This window comes from Cyprinus carpio, chromosome A18 (assembly GCF_018340385.1).
Source record: "Cyprinus carpio isolate SPL01 chromosome A18, ASM1834038v1, whole genome shotgun sequence".
NCBI classification, from domain to species: Eukaryota; Metazoa; Chordata; class Actinopteri; order Cypriniformes; family Cyprinidae; genus Cyprinus; species Cyprinus carpio.
The window spans coordinates 9,005,198-9,026,616 of record NC_056589.1 but is presented as its reverse complement, the minus strand read 5'-3'; the positions used below and the strand labels follow the sequence as shown (position 1 = coordinate 9,026,616).

Genomic DNA, 21,419 nt, shown 5'->3' with positions numbered 1-21,419 from the left:
CAATCACAATGCACTGGATAGCTGGCCAATCAGAGCACGACTCGCTTTGCAGACCAATGAGCATTGTAAAAATCAACGTGTTTCAGAGAGGAGGAGCTTAGAGGAGCAGCAATAATGTACAGTATGTGGCAAATAATGTGTTTTTTTAACCTTAAACACCATAAACACATTGCATTACACCAAATACACCAAATAATGTTCTTTTTAGCAACATCATATGACCCCTTTAAGTAAATTGATGAGCACTGACAATCGATGAGATTAAAAAGAGTCTAATTTAACTGAATGTTTACGTTTCTCTCTTTCTGTAGTTCCGTAACTCTCTGCAGCTGCTGATGGAGACACTGAATGCGACTACACCACATTACGTTCGCTGCATCAAACCCAACGATTATAAATATGGCTTCACGTAAGTCCTTCTTCTGTTTTTAATTGAACTATCTGTTTTGTTTTGTTTTTTCTCTCTGAATAGACATGCTGTGATCATAAAATGAGATTCTGTGATCTTTTTTAATTGTCAGTTTTCTAATATGTTGACTAAAGAAGTGTTCACAACGACAGGGATTTGCAGTTTAAACCAAAGGCTGCAAGTCATTAATTTTCAGTGAGAGATGGCGATATGATATTCCAGCGACAGTGACCACTGGTGACACAATTTGCTAAATCTTTCAGCAACATGACAGATTTAACTTTATGCAACGGAGCAATTCAAGGCAGAGAGTACCAGTGAAGTCAGTGGGTGAAGTCACATGTGTAAAATAAATTTTTAACAGCATAATAGAATGAAAATTAGAATGACAATAGAATGACAAAATCATATTTTCAATATCAATATGTGTTAGCTGTGATCAGATATTGAAATGTAGCCCTGCTAGCCTACTGGTGATCAACAGCAGAATCACTTAGCTACATTACCATGTTATGCATTTGCATAATGTCCGCCTACTAGCTACTTAGGCCCACCCTCAAAGAATAGTTGGATAAATGATTTCGCTAAGTCGTGGAGATGTAGCAAAAAAAAAAAAAAAAAAAAAAAATTATATGACCTTCCAATACCAACACAGTTACAGATGCAGTTAACAGATTGGGCCAGCTGACCAATCAAAGCACACTGGGCTTTTCAGAAAGGCGGGCTTTAAAGAAATAGGTACTTAAACAGAGTGTTTCAGGCAGAGGGCAAAATGAGGTGCTGCAGCTATGCAAGTTATGAGAAAAAACTAGTGGTTTTTTTTATATTTTTTTTTAATCACGTGAAGGCCTTCCAGCAGACCCCAGAATATTGGTACTTTAATAGACAATTTTAAGCATGCACCAGCATAAGCAGTACTTCAAATGCAGCACGTGAAAAACTTGATTAATTCTCAGTTGAATCTAACATCATCATGTAACTTAGCTAATAAGTCATAAAAATATTTAGCACATTCATTACAGAAACAATATTACCCATTGTTTACCCATTACCACACTTTGCAGCACTAAATAAAAATAGATTTCTATCAAATCCATCTGGCATTTTACATGACAGTCGTTTTACATATAAAGCTGTAAAGTGAGTAATTAAAGCTGCAGTGAGAAATTTCTGTGACACCTGCATCACTAGCAATAGTATTGTTCATGTTGCATAAGAATTATTTTAGTACTTAGGTTAGTAGTAGTAATCGGATTATTTTAGTTTTCAAGTAATGAATTATTTATTTATTTATTTATTTATTTATTTATTTATTTTTAATTAATGAGAGTAACTTTGATAAATACATTGTGTTAGAATGTAGCAAACAAGTACTGTTGATGTGCCCCAAACACACACCATTGGTTAAATCATGGTAGAACGTTCAAAAGAGCAATATGACAGCACCAAAGTGTGCAAGTTCTCTTTTCTGATTCAAATTGAATCTGCTGATTTCATACTTGCAGTTGTCTCTGTTGTTATACTTTCAATTGTCATAGTTGACTCTGTTTTGAACTATTTTATAACAGTAAATTTAGCAGAATTAATGGTGAGCTATAGAAACGCAGTGTTGCTAGGCTAATATCTGATTTTTGTAATTACCAGGTTTGACCCTAAGAGGGCAGTGCAGCAACTGCGTGCATGTGGAGTTTTGGAAACAATCCGCATCTCTGCAGCTGGTTTCCCATCTAGGTACTGTGAAGATCTATACATTACCATACTGCGCTCCCTTTTGTCAAACACTACCTGACTGTATATTTGTGTTTTTGTGACTGCTTTTGCTTGTCAGATGGACGTATCAAGAGTTCTTTAGCAGGTATCGTGTCCTGATGAAACAAAAAGATGTTTTGACAGACAGGAAGATGACCTGTAAGAATGTTCTGGAGAAACTGGTGCAGGTACAAGAAGCCAATTCAGTCATCTCATAAAACTACCGATACTCTGTATAGACTTGTTGCAAAGGCCATAATATAATACAGTGGGCTCTTAAAAAAAAACTACTCCGAATCATAGCAAGCAGCAGAATGCCAGAATTTGTCACTACTCATATTTTCTGTAGAAAGTTTGATTGATAAATAATGGTAAATTAATTCTCTCTCCACTTTTTTTATCCTCCTAATAGGACCAAGATAAGTACCAGTTCGGCAAGACCAAGATCTTTTTCCGCGCAGGGCAGGTTGCGTATCTGGAGAAACTGCGTGCAGATAAGCTGCGTGCTGCCTGCATCCGCATACAGAAGACCATACGCTGCTGGCTGGCGCGCAAGAAGTACCTGCGCATGAAACATGCTGCCACAACCATCCAGAGATACGTCCGTGGATACCAGGCCCGCTGGTGAGGGGGAGGGGACTAATCCCATAGTGGGTGGGGCCTGACTAATGTTATGAAAAACAGAATCATTCAAAATAAGCTTATAGTGAGCAACAGTACCCAGTAAGCTTATAGTGAGCAACAGTACACTGGGAGTTACACTGTTAGACATGATTCTTTAAAAAACTGGTTGAAATAATGTGAATTGATGGCTTCAGCAAAAGCATATACTATCAATTAACAGCCCCGGAGCTCAAAGTATATCTGCCTTTTGAGGGTTTATAAGTTATCGTTAAAAAATCAATTTCCCTGCTGAGAAAATGAAAGGGATCTTTTTTATTTCTGGAACCCAGTTATTACACTCTATACTGTTTTTAAGTGAGAAGGTGCTGGTGCACAAGTAGTAACCTCTGTGTTGTTCTTTCTTCCCCACAGTCTTGCAAAGTTCCTGCGACGCACACGTGCTGCGATCGTCATTCAGAAGTACCAGCGCATGTATGTCCAGAGAACATGCTACAAACGCAAGCAGGCTGCCGCTCTGGTCATGCAGTGCATCCTCAGGGCATACATGGCCAGACAGCTGTACAAAGCGGTGAGGAGGAAACCAGACATACAAATACACTCTTCTTACATTTATAAATATATTTGTCCCAGTCACAAACACACGGCTCACAAACACTACTGGTCTCACTACTGCCTTTTTACATGCATCTTTTTTGCATTTCCAGTTTAGTTCTGTTATGACCTTAACCTTTAAATAAACACTGACACATGTTATAAATTGATATACATCGGGGTAAAATATGATGCTGGTTTATAATTAACACACTGAAAACAAGTGAATTAACAAGTGAGTGGTTTAAACGCAGAGTGTTTCTAAGTGACTGATTGTAATTTACACTACCTTTCAATAGTTTGGGGTCAGCAAGTATTTTTTATAAAAGTTAAGGATTTAATTCAGCAAGGCTGCATTCAGTTGTTTAGAAAGTGACAGTAAAGACTTTTACATTGTTGCAAAATTTGTATTTCTAATAGATGAATAATTCTAAATAAATCTAGAATTATCACATTAAACAAATACTATAAAATATTAATGTGAAATATCAATAATATGATACATATAAAATATAATATAGAGTGACTATTTATCTTTACAATGTACTGTTGTGGTCTCTTAAAAATCAGTAAAGAAATGAACAGCGATAAACTGTTTTTTGAGGTTTTTTTTATTATTATCATTGTTAATTGTTGGCTGCCAAATCTATAAAACCACTGAAATTTACACCCTAGACTAATGCCATGTGAAGAGAATCTGCCATTAGATAGTACGAAGTAAACCACGAAAATAGCAATTCTGTTTCCTTCAGATTTTTTCTGTTCATTCTAGTATTTTACTAGCTTCCTAGTCACTGGTTAGAATTTTTAAAGTCTCTGGAAGAAAATAACACAGTGTTGTGATGACCTCATGTCTCCTTCCCAGTGTGTTTAGCCATGTGATCTCACAGGAAGCAGGTTGTTCTAGTGTAGGGACTGTCCCACTGATGGACCACAGCAGCTGTGGCTGTATTATTACTCTTACTGTCTCTCTCCCCTCTCTTTTCTTGCCGTCTGAGCTCTGTTGATCAGCAGTGGATTATTGAGGCAGGATGTGTAATATCTGCAAATTAAAAAGGCAGAAGGTGTGAGAGAAAAAAGTGATTTGAGAACATTTCACTGCGCTTTCACTGGACTCATTTCTACTTTGCATTACATTCTTCTTAACTCTTGTGTGTATTTGTGTTTTTTTTTCCCTGTTCATCATTTGTGATTGTGTGTTTGTTTAGCTTCTGCGTGAGCACAAGACCATCATCATTCAGAAGATGGTACGTGGCTGGTTGGCCCGGCAGTGGTACAAGCGGACACTCAAAGCCATCGTTTACCTGCAGTGCTGCATCCGCCGCATGCGAGCCAAGCGAGAACTCAAGAAACTCAAGATCGAGGCACGTTCGGTGGAACACTTCAAGAAACTCAACATTGGCATGGAGAACAAGATCATGCAACTGCAGCGCAGGATAGACGACCAGGTACCACACCTCACACTAAGATGCTTTGGCTTATTGTGCCTCTTTAAAAAGCTTAGTCAGAATGAAATCATAATTGTCATTCCTGGTGTTCTTGTGCACAATACATCAGTGCATGTTATTATTATAATTGTATTCGTATCGTAAATAAAATGTGATAGCGTGCTCTGCCCATAAAATAAAATTTCTATACTCCTCATACAAAATCACACACTCACTCCATCCATCCAGCCATCATTCATATACAAACTACCACAAACAAACAAATCCCACCTTTTTTTTTTTTTTTTATTGAATATATGCCAAATTCTGTCATGAAACCCTAGATGGCGCAGGCTGATGGGTCCTTAATGCAAACTGATGATATTCACTAGTTGGCACAAGTTGATTATTTCATGTTGCAAATGCAGCCAATTAGCTTGCAGCTTTACATTTAAATTGCTGGTTAACATTCACTAGAGCAATTTGCAGCATGCCTTCAGAGTTCCTCTGAAACCCTCCACCTTCCCCAGCTCCACCTTATCATGCTGCTACGGGTTATATTATATGCTATTTGTGCAGTAGCGGTATGTCTTAAATACACACAGCACCATATCGTCATATGTATTGGCAAATGCAAGTTCCTGTACTTGCTTTGCAGCAGCAGCAGCAATAATCTATAACAACAGCAATAACCAACAGCAGCATAGCAGATCTATTCCACCAAGACCAAACACATTAACATTGTCATATTCATTACCATGCTAAAATCTTCAGAGAGTTTCATGATAGAACTTTATTCAGTCAAAAAGACATCAGCTTATGGAAGAGAAACAGGTTGCAAGCACCCTTTCTTGCTGAGATGTCAGTGTTAACTTGTTTTAGTTCCTTCAGAATGAGTCAGAGTCTGTTAGCTGGGCATGATCACTGTAACAACGTTCGTAGCTAAGGGAAAAAGGAGGTGGGAACCGGTGAACATTTAAACATAAAACTTTAATAAACAAATTAACAAACACAAAATGAAAGTAAAAGCGTCAGCCCCTCTTAGACGACTGGCGCATAAAACATAATGACACAACAACATAAATACTCCAGGCCTGGTCCTCTCTTGTCTTGCACTGTCGCTCCGTTCCCACGGCTCTCGGTCCCACCCCAGTCGTCACAATCACATCATCTAGATCTGGGCTTCCCATTTGCAGAATCTTTGTTTAAGTGTGTATATATGTATCTGTCAGTGTAATGCATGAAGGTTTTATGTATATGGCCAAAAAGTATGATGAATTTCTGATAGCATGTTATTTAAATCAATGGGATTTTTATAACAGTATAGCAGGCTACATATATTAAATCCACGTGAACATCAGTTGGAAGTCTGTATTTTCCAACAATATGTCTCAGTATGATGATATTTGCTTAGTTTTTTGAACAAAGCTCTGTATTTTTAGTTGTGGGAGCAAAGCATATAATGAAACACAATACAGTGATGATTGAGAAATTTAAAAATAAATGTTACACAAAGGCCTGTTATATCATATTTGAGACATTTAAACATGATTTCTTATGGATAATCAAGTAAACCTAAGTTGCTCAGGTCTAGAAAATGTTAATCTTGAAATATTACTAAATATATGAAAGTTATTGTTGTTTACTTCATAAAAATCATTTTAAAAAATTCACAGCAAAAAAAAAGTGTACCATGACCTGAGGGTGAAATATACTAAAAGGTATTTTACATACTAAAAAACAAATTAACTATCAATCAGAGTGCAGAGAGTGTTTTTCAGCAAAGTTTTGATCATGTTGGTAATTTAGATGCCTTATAAATTCATATATCAAATATGATATTCTAGGCTTTATAGGGTTAAGAACAATTAATTGATGTTCTGTTTTGGTTTCACTCTAGAACAAGGATAACCGTGCTCTCAGCGAGCGTTTGAACAGTCTAGAGAACAGCCATGCTGCGGAGTCCGAGCGTCTGCGCGTGGAATTGACGCGTCTGCGAGGGGCAGAAGAGGACGCCAAAAACAACGCCAACAAAGTTACATCTCTTCTGGAGGAGCTGGAGCGACTCCGCAAAGACCTGCAGAACACACAGAAGGAGAAGAAAGCCATTGAGGACTGGGCAAAAACCTACCAGGAGGAGATGGAAAAGGTGCTGTTAGTTCAGATATGTAGTTGTGTGCTGCTGTGGGTGATGTGCCTGCACTGGTGCAGACTTCACAAAGCACTTTACACAAATCTGAGGGCGATTCACTAATCAGTTTGTTTGTGTCATTTGAAAAAGAAACTATGTTCCTAAGAATTGACAAAACTCATTCATCTCCCAGTGGTGTTCCTTTAAAGAGGGTTCATCTGAATGGGTCATTTCAGTGAACTGATTCATAAAGTGTGAGCTGAAATGTGTGTTGAGTTTTTATACAAAACCTCATTGATGGTGTGGCATTACATTAGCAAATTCCAGCTCCACAACAGATCCCCCAAAAAAGTTAATTTAGACCCATAGGTTAGCTTCACTTCCCTGCTTTTAGACAGTCCTTCTATACTGTAAAGCCCTCTAAAGACACAGATATACTCTGTGTCTCCATATTCAGGGATTAGAGAAACCTGCACACTGCTTTAAACCTGGGAAAAGAAGAGATCTGTTCATTCATACAGGTGAGAGGGATAGAGACTAGAGCTCAGCACAAATGTCAGAAGTAGTAGTTGTAGTTTTAGGGTAGTAGAAGACTAGAACGATTGGCAAAGCCACAATAATCACAGTACTGGGTGTGTATTGAGTAAATTAATATTTCTCAGCACTTAAACCAGTGTTCCTGAAAGACTGTCTTAAAGACTAAGATTTCAAGCTGATTGTGTTTGTGTAATGTTTGTAACAGATGATCTCAGAACTAAAGGAGCAAAACCACCTGCTGAAGAACGAGAAAAACGACCTGAACCGACTGATCCAGGAACAGGGCCAGCAGTGGACAGGTAAAGCAGAACTGTGCAACTATAATCTGTCACTCTGTTAGGGTTAGGCAATGTAGGCCTCCTTTTTTTCTTCTTTTTTTTTTGTGTGTGCGTTTTACCTTTTAATGTAAAATTAGTTATGACTGTCATTTGTTTTTTTGAAAGAATATTTAATTATGTTATTCATCATTTAAATGCACCAATATTGCAATGTATATTAATAAACAGCAAATTAAATATGAAAAATTGCACTAAAACTAAAAAACGTAACTTGAGAAATCACTGAACATTTTTGATTCATGTTGCAAATTAAATCTCTGTAGAAATCATTATTGTGCCAAATTGAGGTTCAATCAAAGTCAACTTAATTGTCATTTTTATCACATCGCATTACTGCTACTACTACATGTACAGTTTCTACTATTATTAAGTGAATATAATGTATGCAGTAGTGATGTAATAAAAAACATACTTTTGAATAATTTTTAAATTTGACATTTTGTGTAATTGACTGTTCTGTGGGAATGTGTTCGTGTTACATGTATTTTGTGTTTTATAGAGAAAATGCAGAGGGCCCTAAAGGAGGAAACCCAGCAGTTAGAATACGATTTAAACGAGGAACGGTCTCGCTACCAGAATCTTCTTACCGAACACCTCCGACTAGAGGAGAAATACGACGATTTGAAAGAGGAGATCACATTTGCTGTAGTGAGTAAACAGTCATTCAAGGATTACAAAACTTCAGTGCTTTCACCTAATTGGTGGGTTGTCTTAATGACTGCTCAACTAGTGGGTCTAATGAAAGCCCTGTATAACTAAACTGGTTTAGGGTCAGATCCTGCACACTCCAGTCTTCTGACGAGTCCTTTTTTTCTAGAATGTTCCAAAACCTGGTCACAGGCGCACAGACTCCACGCACAGCAGCAACGAATCAGAATACACCTACAATTCAGAGTTTGCAGAGTCAGAGGAAGGCACCCGCGGAGGGGAGGTGAGAGCAGAATGTGGAATATCAAGATCATTCACAATACTCAGTGTCTTATGATAGAATTTAAATTCCACTTTAGTCCAATTCTGACATTCCACTTCTTTGAGTTCTTTGAAGGTCATATGCATACAAGTATCATAAAATGGTATATATTGCATGTGTAATTATGGGATGTTTCAATCTCTCTCCAGGATGTTTCCAAGCAGAAGAGAGTATCCGAACTAGAGCAAGAAAAACAATCACTGCAGAACGAACTCGATCGGAGGGAAGAGCAGTTTCAGCGGGCTAGAGCTAGGGTACAAAAACACACACACACATTAGAGCGGGGTACTAACACACACAGGGTACACACAAACACTCCTAAAACACACACACACACATACACATTTACTTTACAGTACATACTTTTTAAATGAGGATGTACTCTCTGTTCTTATTTAAAGTTAATGACTCTCTCTAACCCAAATACTAAAAGATTGATTCTTTTAGTTGTTTCAGGTTGTTGCTGTTGTTGTTGGCTTTTTGTTGTCTTGTTTATTTATTTTATTTTATTTTTTACATTTGAGGACTCCCCAAAAAGAGATTTTGTCATATTTCCTAAAATTTTAGAGACATTTTGTCTCTTACGTACAAACGATTTTTATATTATTTATGTTGAATTTACTGTAAAAAGTAATTATAACTGTAAAAAAAAAATAATAATGGTAATAAATAAAAAATAAATAATAAAACAGCAACTGTGCCAGAAATGTACCATAAAAAGTAAGGAAGTAATATTTTACGTTTTACAGATGGACTTTAAATTTATAGTTTAAAAAACATATTTCATAAACTCAAATAATGTTTACAGTTTATATATATATATATACACACACACACACACACACTGTGTAATTGATAATGTGTTTTACACACACACACACACACACACACTGTGTAATTGATAATGTGTTTTCTTCTTGACAGGACGATGAGGAACATAAGAAAGCACAAACACACAAACAGGAATATGAATCTCTCAAGGTAAACACACACACAGTCTTCTTCTGTTTTTTTTTTTGTTTTTTTTTTTCATTGTGGCAAACCTCTTCCATGTGCAGTCTTTAGAATTGAGTGAGTTATTTGAAAAGCAGTGGTTGCAAAATTCCTCCTGAAACTCACTGAAATCTCTCCAAGCACACAGGTGTTGAAACAGCTAGAGGTTTGCTTGCTACCATAAAGCCAGTAAATGATGAGGAAAATAAAGCAGAATATAAATCTCTCTTTCTTGTGTATTTAGCGACAGGAGTTGGAGTCAGAGAATAAGAAGCTCAAACATGATTTGAATGAGATGCGTCAGTCTCTGAGAGGCAGTGCTGAGGCCGGTTCTGCCGCTCCGGGTTCTCCAGCGTACACGGTCCTGCTGGATCAGCTGAACGCCTCCAACGAGGAGCTGGAGGTGCGGAAGGAGGAGGTGCTCATCCTGCGCTCTCAACTCGTCAGTCAGAGAGAGGCCATGCAACATAAGGTCAGAAACAAAACCTCTCATTCTTACATAAAATACATTCCAGATGTTTCTAAACACTATCACTAACATTTTTCTCTTCATAAGTCTTGTTAACCTCTCTAACTTCATTTCTCCTTTTGTCCTATGGTGCACTCATATCAGGATGAGAAGGTATGTTGGTCAGACAGCAGAACAATCATTTCACTTCACCTCTTTTCTGGTCTCTAAAATTGTACATCGTAATGTTGTTCTGTGCTGAGGACGTTACTTTGAAATGTGCTTGCTAAGATGCTCTTAATTTAAAGTTGTTTAAAGCATTTGTTGGTTAATTCTTCTGAAAAGCACAAACACTGTGCTAATGCTAACTTTACAGTTTTAATTTCAGGACCCCTTTTTTAAACAAAGTTGAAATATCACTTATTTTAACTGATAATGAAGTGAAGTGCTCCACTAGAGCCTGTTATTGTGATGTGTCTGATGCTTAAATGTCTGATAAAAGTCAAAGTTAGTTGATCAGTGCTGTGAATTTAAAACTTCTATGTGGATGTGAACCTGCTGTATGTGTTTAGGAGACCATGACTGAACCTTTGCCGTACATTGAGGATGTGCAGAAGCTTACTGATGCCAAGGAAATCTCCCAGGCCTACATGGGCCTTAAAGAGACCAACAGGTACATTACTAATATTTACTTTTTTTTTCACTGTCAGTCAATCACATGCTGAATCACAAAACCATGAAATCCATTGCAGAATTTACTGAATGTGTCCCACATCTGGGATCCATTCATATATGTATATATGTTGTGATGTCCTCTGTCCCCTGTCTTCATGTTTTACAAAAAAAGTTCTCAAACTTTAATCAAAAAGAGCAAAAACACTACTATTATGAAACAATAAAACAAAAGTTATGCTCACAGAGGTTGCTTTTTTTAATCAAAAACAGTAAAAACAGTAATATTGTGAAAGATTGTAACAATTGAAAATAGGGGTTAAAATGCTCACATGTGATGGGAAAAAAAAAATCAGCAGCCATTACTCCAGTCTTCAGTGACATATGAATTCAGAAATAATTCTAATATGCTGATTTGCTCAAGAAACATTATTATTATTAATGATGAAAACAGTTGGACTGCTTAAAGTATTATTATTATTATTATGATTAGAGAGAGAGAGAGAGAGAGAAAACTTTTACTGACCCCAAAAAATGTTAATCTAGTGGTAGTTATGTTTATAAAAAAAAAAATTAAGAAATTTGGGAACACATAGGTAACACATATTCACTATTAACTAAGAGTTTTCCCTCAAAACACTCCTAATTACTGCTTTATTGAAGGTAAGTTTCTTGTGGTAGTTATGTTTAGGTAATGGGTAGGGTTGAGGGGTCTAGAATATTTCATGCAGAATAAGGCATTAATATGTGCTTTATAAGTACTAATAAACAGCCAGTATGTTAGTAATATGCATGCTAATAAGCAACTAGTTAATAGTAAATAGTGTTCCCTAATCTAAAGTATTAGCAAAAGTTAACTGTATGTGAAGCAAAAAGTGACTTTAGATAAGATTTAAAAATGTAGGAAATTCAAAACAGTAATAGTTTCTACAGTAATGCCATTTTTAAGCTATTGTACAATAGACTATAAAAAGCACAGTTGTGATGTAATGGCGCATAAGATGAATTCTGTATGTTAATGTGGCAAGTGTCTTATTACCCATAAACAACATACAGTCACACTACGTTTAAACCAGACCGCACGGCATGAAATGTCAAATTAAATCATTACCATTAAAGAAAAAAATGTACCTGTCTCTGACACAGTTTTCTAAGTGAAAAATAGTTTTCTGCTTGGTGTCATCTTTTTTTAAATCGTGGCACAATAAAGCTGAATCTCTACCAGTCGCTTGATATTGTACCACCCCAATCTATCCAGGCCTCTCAGTTTGAGAACCTCTGTTCTGCAGTGGAACTTTGTTTTTGTTATTTGCTGCTGGTTAACTTCTTTGCAGTTTCTCACACAGACCCAGTAGTGTCACATCTATCTCCAACCAAGGAAATGATGATTTATCATTCCCACAATCTCATTCACAAGCCTGTGTGTTTACTCTACCCTACCTACCTGTTTGGATCAGCCCTCTGTCTGTCTGTGTCTTTCTGTCTGTTGATGGCTCATCTCTGTCCTGCACAGATCCCCCAGGTTTACACGCAGACCGACTGAAGTGAACGAGCTTGTGAGCAGGTTGAGGTAACAGATGGACGGGCATGATGGGCCGCTCTCACTGCATGCGTATGCAGCTCAGAGCAGAGCAGAGCAGCGAATCAGCCTCATTTCAGAGCCCATACATAGATGAGAAAACATACAGAAAAAGCTTTGACTGTCCATTAACAGGCATGACCCTTGACTCACGAAACAGATTGTCTCAGATAGATTGTCTCCTTGTCTATCAGCATAAAGTCTCCTCTGCTTTGCAGCATATTATTGCAAGGCACCACGCTCTTTGTCAGGAAAGCGGTTTAGAGGAGGGTTTATGTGAAATAGATTACAGTTCTGCTGCAGTTTCACAGGTTTTCCATTATGCATCAGATTGTCAGTTATGCTGTGGTCTGTAGGCAAGTGTCTGAGGCTGAGATTACACCAAGCCGCCTTCACAAAAAAATTGAGCGAGAGTAATGAGAGTTTGGCTTTATTGATCCTCCCAAATAGATGCAGAACAACAAATTCAGCATACTAGATTACTTAAGGTGATGGCTTTGCAGTTTTTAACAGGCTGCGACAACCACGCTTGGTCATGTGACTCAGTGTGATGGATGAATGAACCTACACGTGGCTTCTGGCTGACTACTTTAGATGCCATTTATTACTAATAATCAATAGTTAATTAAAGTAAATTAACAGATGACAAACTAATTCTCATTTTTTAATGTATGCTACATTTACAGTCTTCTTTGTCATCATTATTTTACATTAATCAACTATCATCATCTAATCTCACCTCATTTAACCTTTACTACATAATAAAAATCAAAATAACAATCAAAAAAACACTTAAAATTATTCTTGTTTCATTCATCCAATTAAGAAAAAAAATAGGGTAATGATTCACATCTATATTTTTTAACTTGAGCCAATGAAAAATAAATAACTTAACCTTAGGGCAAGTTATTTATTTTTCTTTGGCTCAAGTTAAAAAATATAGATGTGAATCATTACCCTACATTTTTTTAATTGGATGAATGAAACATTTTTTTCAGTGTAATAATCATCCAAACCAGACACCCTTAAATGAATAGTTCCCAAAAAAAAAAAAATTCTGTCATCATTTACTCACATTAATGCCATTCCAATCATAGAAGAAGCATAACTATACGAAAATATTTATTTAAAAATGAAAGTAATTGTAAAGACTTTGATGTTTTTAAAGCTGTGCATACAAAAAAAACTTGTTTTAGATGCTGTCAGTGCATCCTTTTTGTACATTTAAGCTTACATCCAAACAAACAGTAATTTACATGTAAGTGTTTTATTCTGTACAAATAATAATAGAATCTGGTCAAAGTGATTATTTTTAATGGTATAAAAAGTATAAACTAAGTTTATTGTAGCCCTAAAATTGTTCTATGTAACTAACAGATTTAAGCTGTTAATTATCTATTGTAAATATGTCCCTTCTCCATACAGTAGCTCTCAAATCTTATTTTCATTTTCAAATCGCATTTCTTATATTGTGTTCACATACTTTCACATATATTCAATATTGTGTGAACAATCCTTTTAACAAACCTGTAAAACGTATCCACTACACTCTAATCAAATCAAACCACTCCACTTTTTCTTTTCTCCTTGTCCTTTTTTTTTTTTTTTGTTTGTTTTTTCATTCTTACCATTTCTTTCTTTGTTCCACCCCATCAGATCCCCATTCCCTGACTACCATAAGCTGAATGAGGATGGAGAACTGTGGCTGGTTTATGAAGGGTTAAAGGAAACAAACAGGTTAAAGAACACAGAGATGAGAGCATGTAGAAATGTGTGAGAGTCTGAGCTTTCAGCTTTCTCATCTCTCTATCCTCCGTTTTTAGACTGATTTTGGTCCTTGAGCTTTCTAAAGACATAATCATTTAGCATTGTGCTGTTTATACTTACCTAAACACTAGTGCCTGCAGAATGATCTCCTTAACATATGGCTAGTGCTTCATGCAATAAAACCTGCAAGAAAGAACTCTTTGTAGTGTTAATACTGGACTAACATAAATTAGATTGGAAAACTCTTATTTTAAAACACCGTGTAGTTACGGCTGCCATAAAGAGGCTATAAATAAAGGTCAGTACTGCTGCACTGCAAGAAACAATAGGCAGGTTTCTCAGCCTTTGTTGGGAATGGTTCACTCAAAAATAAAAAGTTGGCCATTATTTATGTCTAACATCTGAATGTCAAGAACATCACATTCGTCCACACCATTGTGACAAAATCAATCACCACAAAAGTACCATGAAACTAGTCTGTGCAACTGTGTGATATTCCAAACCACCTGAAGTCATATAGCAGCTTTGTGTGAGAACCAGATGGAAATAGTTTTTGGAAATAATATTTTTTTTCAGATTGCTCAATATTACTCATTTTAATTTAGTTTAACTTGATGTACTTAACTAAAACAAAATATAAATATACAAATATTAAAAGTTTTAATAGTGCCTTAAAGATACTAAAATTACACTGACCAGCACAATATTTTAGAAATCAAAAATGAAGATTAACAGTGAACATCATTTCTGGAATGTAGCACACAGATTGCATGTTCTATTTTTATGGTAAAATATCATTGTGTGGAAATACTGCATAAAAGCTGTATAAAACTCTTTAGAAATTTAGGTTTAAAATGATGAGTGTTAGTAAATAATGACAAGTTTTTCATCTTTGGATGAACTGTTCCTTTAACGCTTCGAACTCAAACAAAAACTCAAAACGGAATCAAATGCTGTTCTAATGAAGAACTGTATTTCTGGTTATTTGCTGTCTCTGTCTGTGTAGGTTGTTGGAGTCTCAGTTGCAGGCTCAGCGTCGGTCTCATGAGAACGAGGTGGAGGTTTTGCGTGGAGAATTGCAGAGTGTCAAAGAGGAGAATAACCGTCAGCAGCAGCTGTTAGCTCAGAACCTGCAGCTTCCTCCAGAGGCTCGAATCGAGGCCAGTCTACAGCACGAGATCACGCGCCTCACCAACGAGAACCTGGTCAGTCTAAACACTTTTCTAACACTTCTCTATACCAGTGGTTGTCAACCCACAGCTGGCCACTCCATCCTTTTTTTTCCTCTCAACAACTCCCCTGTTGTTGAGTGTTGGCCCTCAGCAGAAAGCTCTTCACAGTCTAAAACATTTATTTTCTTCATTTCTGAATCTGATGACAGTTCAAGACCCTATCGTATTGTGGTCTTTAGTCCATAATCATACTAATTCAATGAGAATAGAAAAGTCCACACTATAATGATAACGGCATAGAGGAATGATATCATGGTAATCACTTTCCGATTAGTAATTTAATATTAAAAAATCAATCAAAAGTGGTATTTGCATTGGAAAGACAGTTCAGAAATCCTGCTGCTTAACCTTTTGTTTCGTGTGATTCCAAATAAATGATTTCAGATTTACTTTTGGTCTGAGTGCCGTACTGTGCACCTGCGCCAGTGTTTGAGGGCTCATCTGATGTGGAGATGTTTCATTCACAGGAGCTTCACTCTGATGATCCAAAGGAGTATAAAGCCTACAGAATCAGCATGTTACGCAGGATGGTTGTATGTAGGATTGTGTGTGTACGAGTGTGTTTGCGCATGTATCAGAACACTAACTGGCACTAGTGTGTGCTGCACAGAATCTGAGCTGCGTTGAACTCTAACTGTGTATTTAACCCACAGCAATGTGAATCAACACACTTTTTAATATGTTTCTCTCTTGATTACTGGGTGAATCTCACAAAAACTGCCACGCCAACATAAAAAAAAAGAAATATTGTGTAAAATATGCTTTATTTTCATTAAGCAATTTTTTTTTTTTTTTTTGATGAGGTGGAATGTGACTTTTCTTTGCGAGACTCACCCGTGTTTGTTACTATTTCTCTATTTTTTCTCTCTGTTTAATGAGTTGCATGGACAGATGAAAGACAGAGCTGATATCTTCAGACTGTTGCAGAACTTAAAGATGCTCGGTTGACCTGCTTTGTCCCAATTTTCTAAAATAAACTCTATTAAAATATTTTTCACCCTCCTGCTAAAGAGACTCATTTGGCGTAGTGTTGCTGTGATTGTCTGATGATGATGTCTGTCTCTGTGGTGACAGGATCTTATGGAGCAACTGGAGAAACAGGACAAGACCGTCCGCAAACTGAAGAAACAGCTCAAAGTCTTCGCAAAGAAGATCAATGACCTGGAAGGTACGTGTCACAGACTGTGTTTAGAGAGACTTGTCAAATCTGGTGAACTTCTTTAATTTACGTGTGTTGATGTTTGTCTGTGTACTGTAGGTGGCCAGATGGACGTGTCTCCAGGACAGACGACCGACGAGCCTGTTCATCCAGTGAACATTCCACGCAGGGAGAAAGATTTCCAGGGAATGCTGGAATACAAGAAGGAGGATGAACTCAAACTGGTCAAAAACCTCATACTTGGTAAGACACACAGACCAATAACTAAAAATAATGAATCTATTAAATGACCAATTTCTAGTTCCATTCCATTCAACTATCTTTTTAATTTAAATTGCAAAAGACCTTAATAATAATAAAGTAAAAAAAAACAACAGACTGTGACCCTTGTGCATGTGTGGTTTTTGTCAGAACTAAATCAACGATGACCAGAAATTAATATAACAACACACCTCCATCAACAACACCACCAAAAGTGTCTGCGTCATGCCGACTATATTAATGATGACCAGAAAGTCCGATCTCTACTCACCTCCATCATCAACAGCATCAAGAAGATCCTCAAGGTCTTAATACTCTCGCGCAGACCATTCATAACACAACTGTCTTTTTAGAATAGTTTTAAAAAGGCAAAATATCTTTTTACTTTCTGTTTTACTTTTTCTACAGAAAAGAGGTGACGACTTTGAGACTGTTTCCTTCTGGTTGTCCAACACATGTCGTTTCCTGCACTGCCTGAAACAGTACAGTGGCGACGAGGTGAGATATCACAGCTTAGACATACATGTCCTGTCTTTCTCATTCTGGCCATGTACCCTGCAAAGCTTAGAAGATTCTATAAGTTGGATTCTCAGTCTCCAGTGTTCCTCAAGCAGAATCAACACTTTCTCCCCCTTTCTCTTTCCAGCAATTCATGAAGCATAACACTTCTAAACAGAACGATCACTGTCTCTCCAACTTTGACCTGGCCGAGTACCGGCAGGTTCTGAGTGATCTGGCCATTCAGATCTACCAGCAGCTCATCAAGTGTATGGAGAACATCCTGCAGCCCATGATCGGTGAGCATGTGACCTCTGGGTGACACTGTTTCTCTCTCCCTGTATATTTATCCCTCTGTCTGTTGCTCTCGGCAGTCTCTGGCATGCTGGAACATGAAACCATCCAGGGCGTGTCTGGGGTGAAGCCAACAGGTCTGCGTAAGAGGACGTCCAGTATCGCTGATGAGGGGACATACACATTGGACTCCATCATCCGGCAGCTCAACTCCTTCCACTCCATCATGTGTCAGCACGGAACCGACCCAGAGCTCATCAAACAGGTGGTCAAGCAGCAGTTCTACATCATCGGCGCTGTCACCCTTAACAACCTGCTGCTGCGTAAAGACATGTGCTCCTGGAGCAAGGGCATGCAGATCAGGTGTGTGCAGATACGTTTTACATGTTTGCAAAGCAGTGCGACGTTTTTATTTTGCAGAAATTACAAATTAAATATAAACATTGATATGAATCTAAACTATACAGTGGAGATCAAAATTAAAGAACAATTTATAAATACTTGATTTTTTTTTTTTCTGAAATAATGTAAATCTGAACTTTGGTTAAATGATTCCACCCGGAAATGGAAGAAGGATAAGCTTCAAGTGTCATTCGAGATCTTTAAGGGGCTGTTATTTGATTACCAGAAATTGGTTAAAACGGTAAGGGACAAAAATATTTCTGACTTCATCTGAAAAAAAGAACCCTCCTCATTGTTTTGTTTTCTTTTGATGTACTGCACTTTGGGCAACCTTGGTTGTATGGAAATGTGCTTTATAAATAAAAAGATAATTAATTAATTAAAATAAATAAATAATCATCATCGCACAAAATTTGAAGGAATATTAGCTGTAGGTATACCACTGTTATACTAGCATGTTTGACAAAATAACCAAGGCATTTCAACAAAAAACTTTATTTTGATCATTAGAGAACAGTAACCACTGTAGCACGAAAGAAAATGACAACTAAAGTTTTGTAGGGTTACAGCTGTCAGAAATTAGGAGGAAGTGTGGAGCTTGCTTTGAATGACTTCAGCACATCTATGGCCACAGGACATCACTAGTTTCTGTAGGGCTGTGACGGTGGCAGATTTTTAACACCGCGGTGATGCAGTGTTGAGATATATATATATATAATTCATATTAAATTATATATCAATTTAAATGTTAAACTGAAAAATTTATCGTCTGCACAACTGCTGCTTCTGTCACTTTTTCTCTTTACAAGAAGTGCATTTATTCAGTCACAGAAACGAGTGTGGAAACGCACACACAAAGGTGCTGGTGCATGCTGTAGCCTGTATTCTTTCATATCAAAGCGTGAAATAAACTACATGCATGCATGCAATGTCGTGGTCAGTTAAGTCATGAAGTTACCAAAAGGCCATTAAAGCTGACTTGAATCTGTACATGCATGACAGCTCATGTTTATTTCAGCACTCCCGTCAGTGAATACGCAGCCTGCAAAACACTAAAATAAATATAAAAGAAACAATATAGTTAAACAAGAAAGTAGCCTAAATAACAAAGTTAAATACACCCTTGTCTACCGGACGCAAGTGGCGCGGTGCGACAAAATACTATAGAACTTATTATAATCAGTGATGCTACATTGGATGCGGCATGACACCACATGACAAATCCCCGACAGTAAACTGCCTCGTCCTATTTATGAGTTACTGACACAGAGTTCAAATGTCCTGTGTAGACACTAGACAGATTCAACCTGTTGCGATGCAGCGGTGTCCCGTCTCGTTTGTATTTGGCCAAGTTGGGAGAAAGCCAAAAACTCTTCTTCCAGTCTCTTCCATAGTTCGGTAACTGTAGTGGGTTTGTTAGCCATAACTTTGTCGCCAAGGATTTTCCAGAGATTTTCAATCAGGTTAAGTTTAAGACTCTGGGCCGGCCATTTCATAATTTCAGTGTTCTCAGCTTCAGTGAACTGCTTTACCTGTTTTGCAGTGTGACGGGGGCATTGTCTGCAGGCTGATTGTGAGATGCTTGCAGGGAAGGAACTGCATGTAGCTGAAGGAGGTTCTGATAAACATTTGCATTCACCCTGCCATGTAGCTGTATAAGAGGCCCAACTCCTGTTGCAGAAGACATCCTCAAACCATGACACTTCCTATTCCACCTTTCAATGCCTTTTTTATGTACTTGGGGTTCAGTGTTTCTCCAGTTTGATGCCAAACAAAATGTTTCCCATCAGACCCAAATAAATTAAACTTGCTCTCATCACTAAAGTGAACTTTGGACAAGTTCTTCTTTCTCCTCACAACATGCTCCTCAGCAAATGTAAGCCTAGCCTTTTGATTATGTCTGCTGATGAGAGGCTTCATCACTGCAGAGTGTGCTTTCAGTCTGACTTCTCTTAAACGTGCCGATTCCCGAGAGCAATTCCAGCTGCAGTGTTGAACCGATTGCCCAATGAGAGTCTCTGCATTATCCTGTCCTCTCGTGCATTTGTCTAACGTTGACTGACCAGCATTTTTGGGGGAAATGAATTAGTGTCATTGTAAAGCTGCAATATTCAAGAAATAACAGATTTGGAACAACCAACTTCTCTTGCAGTGGCTGAAAGGGTCATCCTGTTGCCTTTTGGATCCAGTCACAAGCTTTTAGTTACCTGCCATCTTGCAATCTCAGTGAAAACTGGAGGAATGGTGCCAGTTAAATAGGGTTTGTCATTTAATTAAGGAAATTAGAACCAGGTGCCAGATTTACAGCAATAACTTGGAGGTATTTGTAAGTGTTCTTTTTCAAATATCTCATGTTTTCTATACTGTGCTTCGGAATACAGTTAATTTATGGAATATGCCTAAAACACTGCCCTTCTACTCTTGTTAGGATAACTTCAAATAGGACCAAGCAGTGACCTTGAAATATAGAAAATTGTAGGTTCTCTAATTTTCATCTCCACTGGATACTGATTTTTTTTTTTTTATAAATCGTACAGAAAAGTCATTGCTAAATATTACATAATAATTCCTGTCCTGTTAACTTTGGCAGAGCCACTAGTTCTTTCTCAGAAACGCTCATTTTAGTAACCTAGTACTTTGTTAATATGAACAATAAAAATCTGTGCATGCTGGTTCCTAGAAATTGTGTAAAGGCAGACAATATTATTATTGACCAGTGTCTGAAGATTCAAATGAGGTGTAGCGAGGATGCATTAAATCAATCACCAGTCACAGTGAAGACTTTTTACATTGTTTCTTGAGTAGCAAATCAGCATATTAGAATGACAGAAGGAGAATATGACACTGAAAATGGAGTAAAGATGCTGAAAATTCAAATTTGCCATCACAGGAATAAGTTTTGAAATTTTGAAATATATGAAAATGCAAAACAGTTATTTTAAATTATAATAATATTTAGCAATATTGCCGTTTTACTGTATTTGGATCAAATAAATGCAGCCCTTTCAAAACATCAAAAATTTTACCGACCCCATTTTTTTGTTAGTTTACATTGTATGTACAGTTAGCTCAGGATACATTTGTCGGTCATCGTTTAATTCCTGTCATCTTATCTCCAGTGTAAGGGTTTATATGTGTGTGTGTTCAGGTATAACGTGAGTCAGCTGGAGGAGTGGCTGAGAGATAAGAACCTCATGACATGCGGTGCGAAAGAGACGCTGGAGCCATTGATTCAGGCCGCACAACTACTGCAGGTCAAGAAGAAAACTGATGAGGATGCTGAGGCCATCTGCTCCATGTGTAACAGTCTCTCTACAGCACAGGTAACATACATCCCA

General features: G+C 37.3%; 1 protein-coding gene across 1 annotated transcript in view; it reads left to right on the top strand.

Annotated features, from left to right (window-relative positions):
• LOC109109539 (unconventional myosin-Va-like) overlaps nucleotides 1-21,419 on the top strand; it is a 60,790-nt gene that overhangs the window by 37,160 nt on the left and 2,211 nt on the right. The window contains 25 exon segments of the mRNA XM_042774975.1: nucleotides 312-409; nucleotides 2,054-2,140; nucleotides 2,238-2,346; nucleotides 2,571-2,782; nucleotides 3,194-3,350; nucleotides 4,582-4,821; nucleotides 6,701-6,949; nucleotides 7,674-7,767; nucleotides 8,306-8,454; nucleotides 8,624-8,782; nucleotides 8,938-9,030; nucleotides 9,701-9,757; nucleotides 10,014-10,241; nucleotides 10,383-10,391; nucleotides 10,790-10,890; nucleotides 14,125-14,205; nucleotides 15,242-15,440; nucleotides 15,920-16,000; nucleotides 16,542-16,635; nucleotides 16,726-16,869; nucleotides 17,038-17,192; nucleotides 17,296-17,385; nucleotides 17,534-17,684; nucleotides 17,760-18,042; nucleotides 21,230-21,404. Of these exon segments, the coding sequence (XP_042630909.1) occupies nucleotides 312-409; nucleotides 2,054-2,140; nucleotides 2,238-2,346; nucleotides 2,571-2,782; nucleotides 3,194-3,350; nucleotides 4,582-4,821; nucleotides 6,701-6,949; nucleotides 7,674-7,767; nucleotides 8,306-8,454; nucleotides 8,624-8,782; nucleotides 8,938-9,030; nucleotides 9,701-9,757; nucleotides 10,014-10,241; nucleotides 10,383-10,391; nucleotides 10,790-10,890; nucleotides 14,125-14,205; nucleotides 15,242-15,440; nucleotides 15,920-16,000; nucleotides 16,542-16,635; nucleotides 16,726-16,869; nucleotides 17,038-17,192; nucleotides 17,296-17,385; nucleotides 17,534-17,684; nucleotides 17,760-18,042; nucleotides 21,230-21,404 (3,495 nt within the window).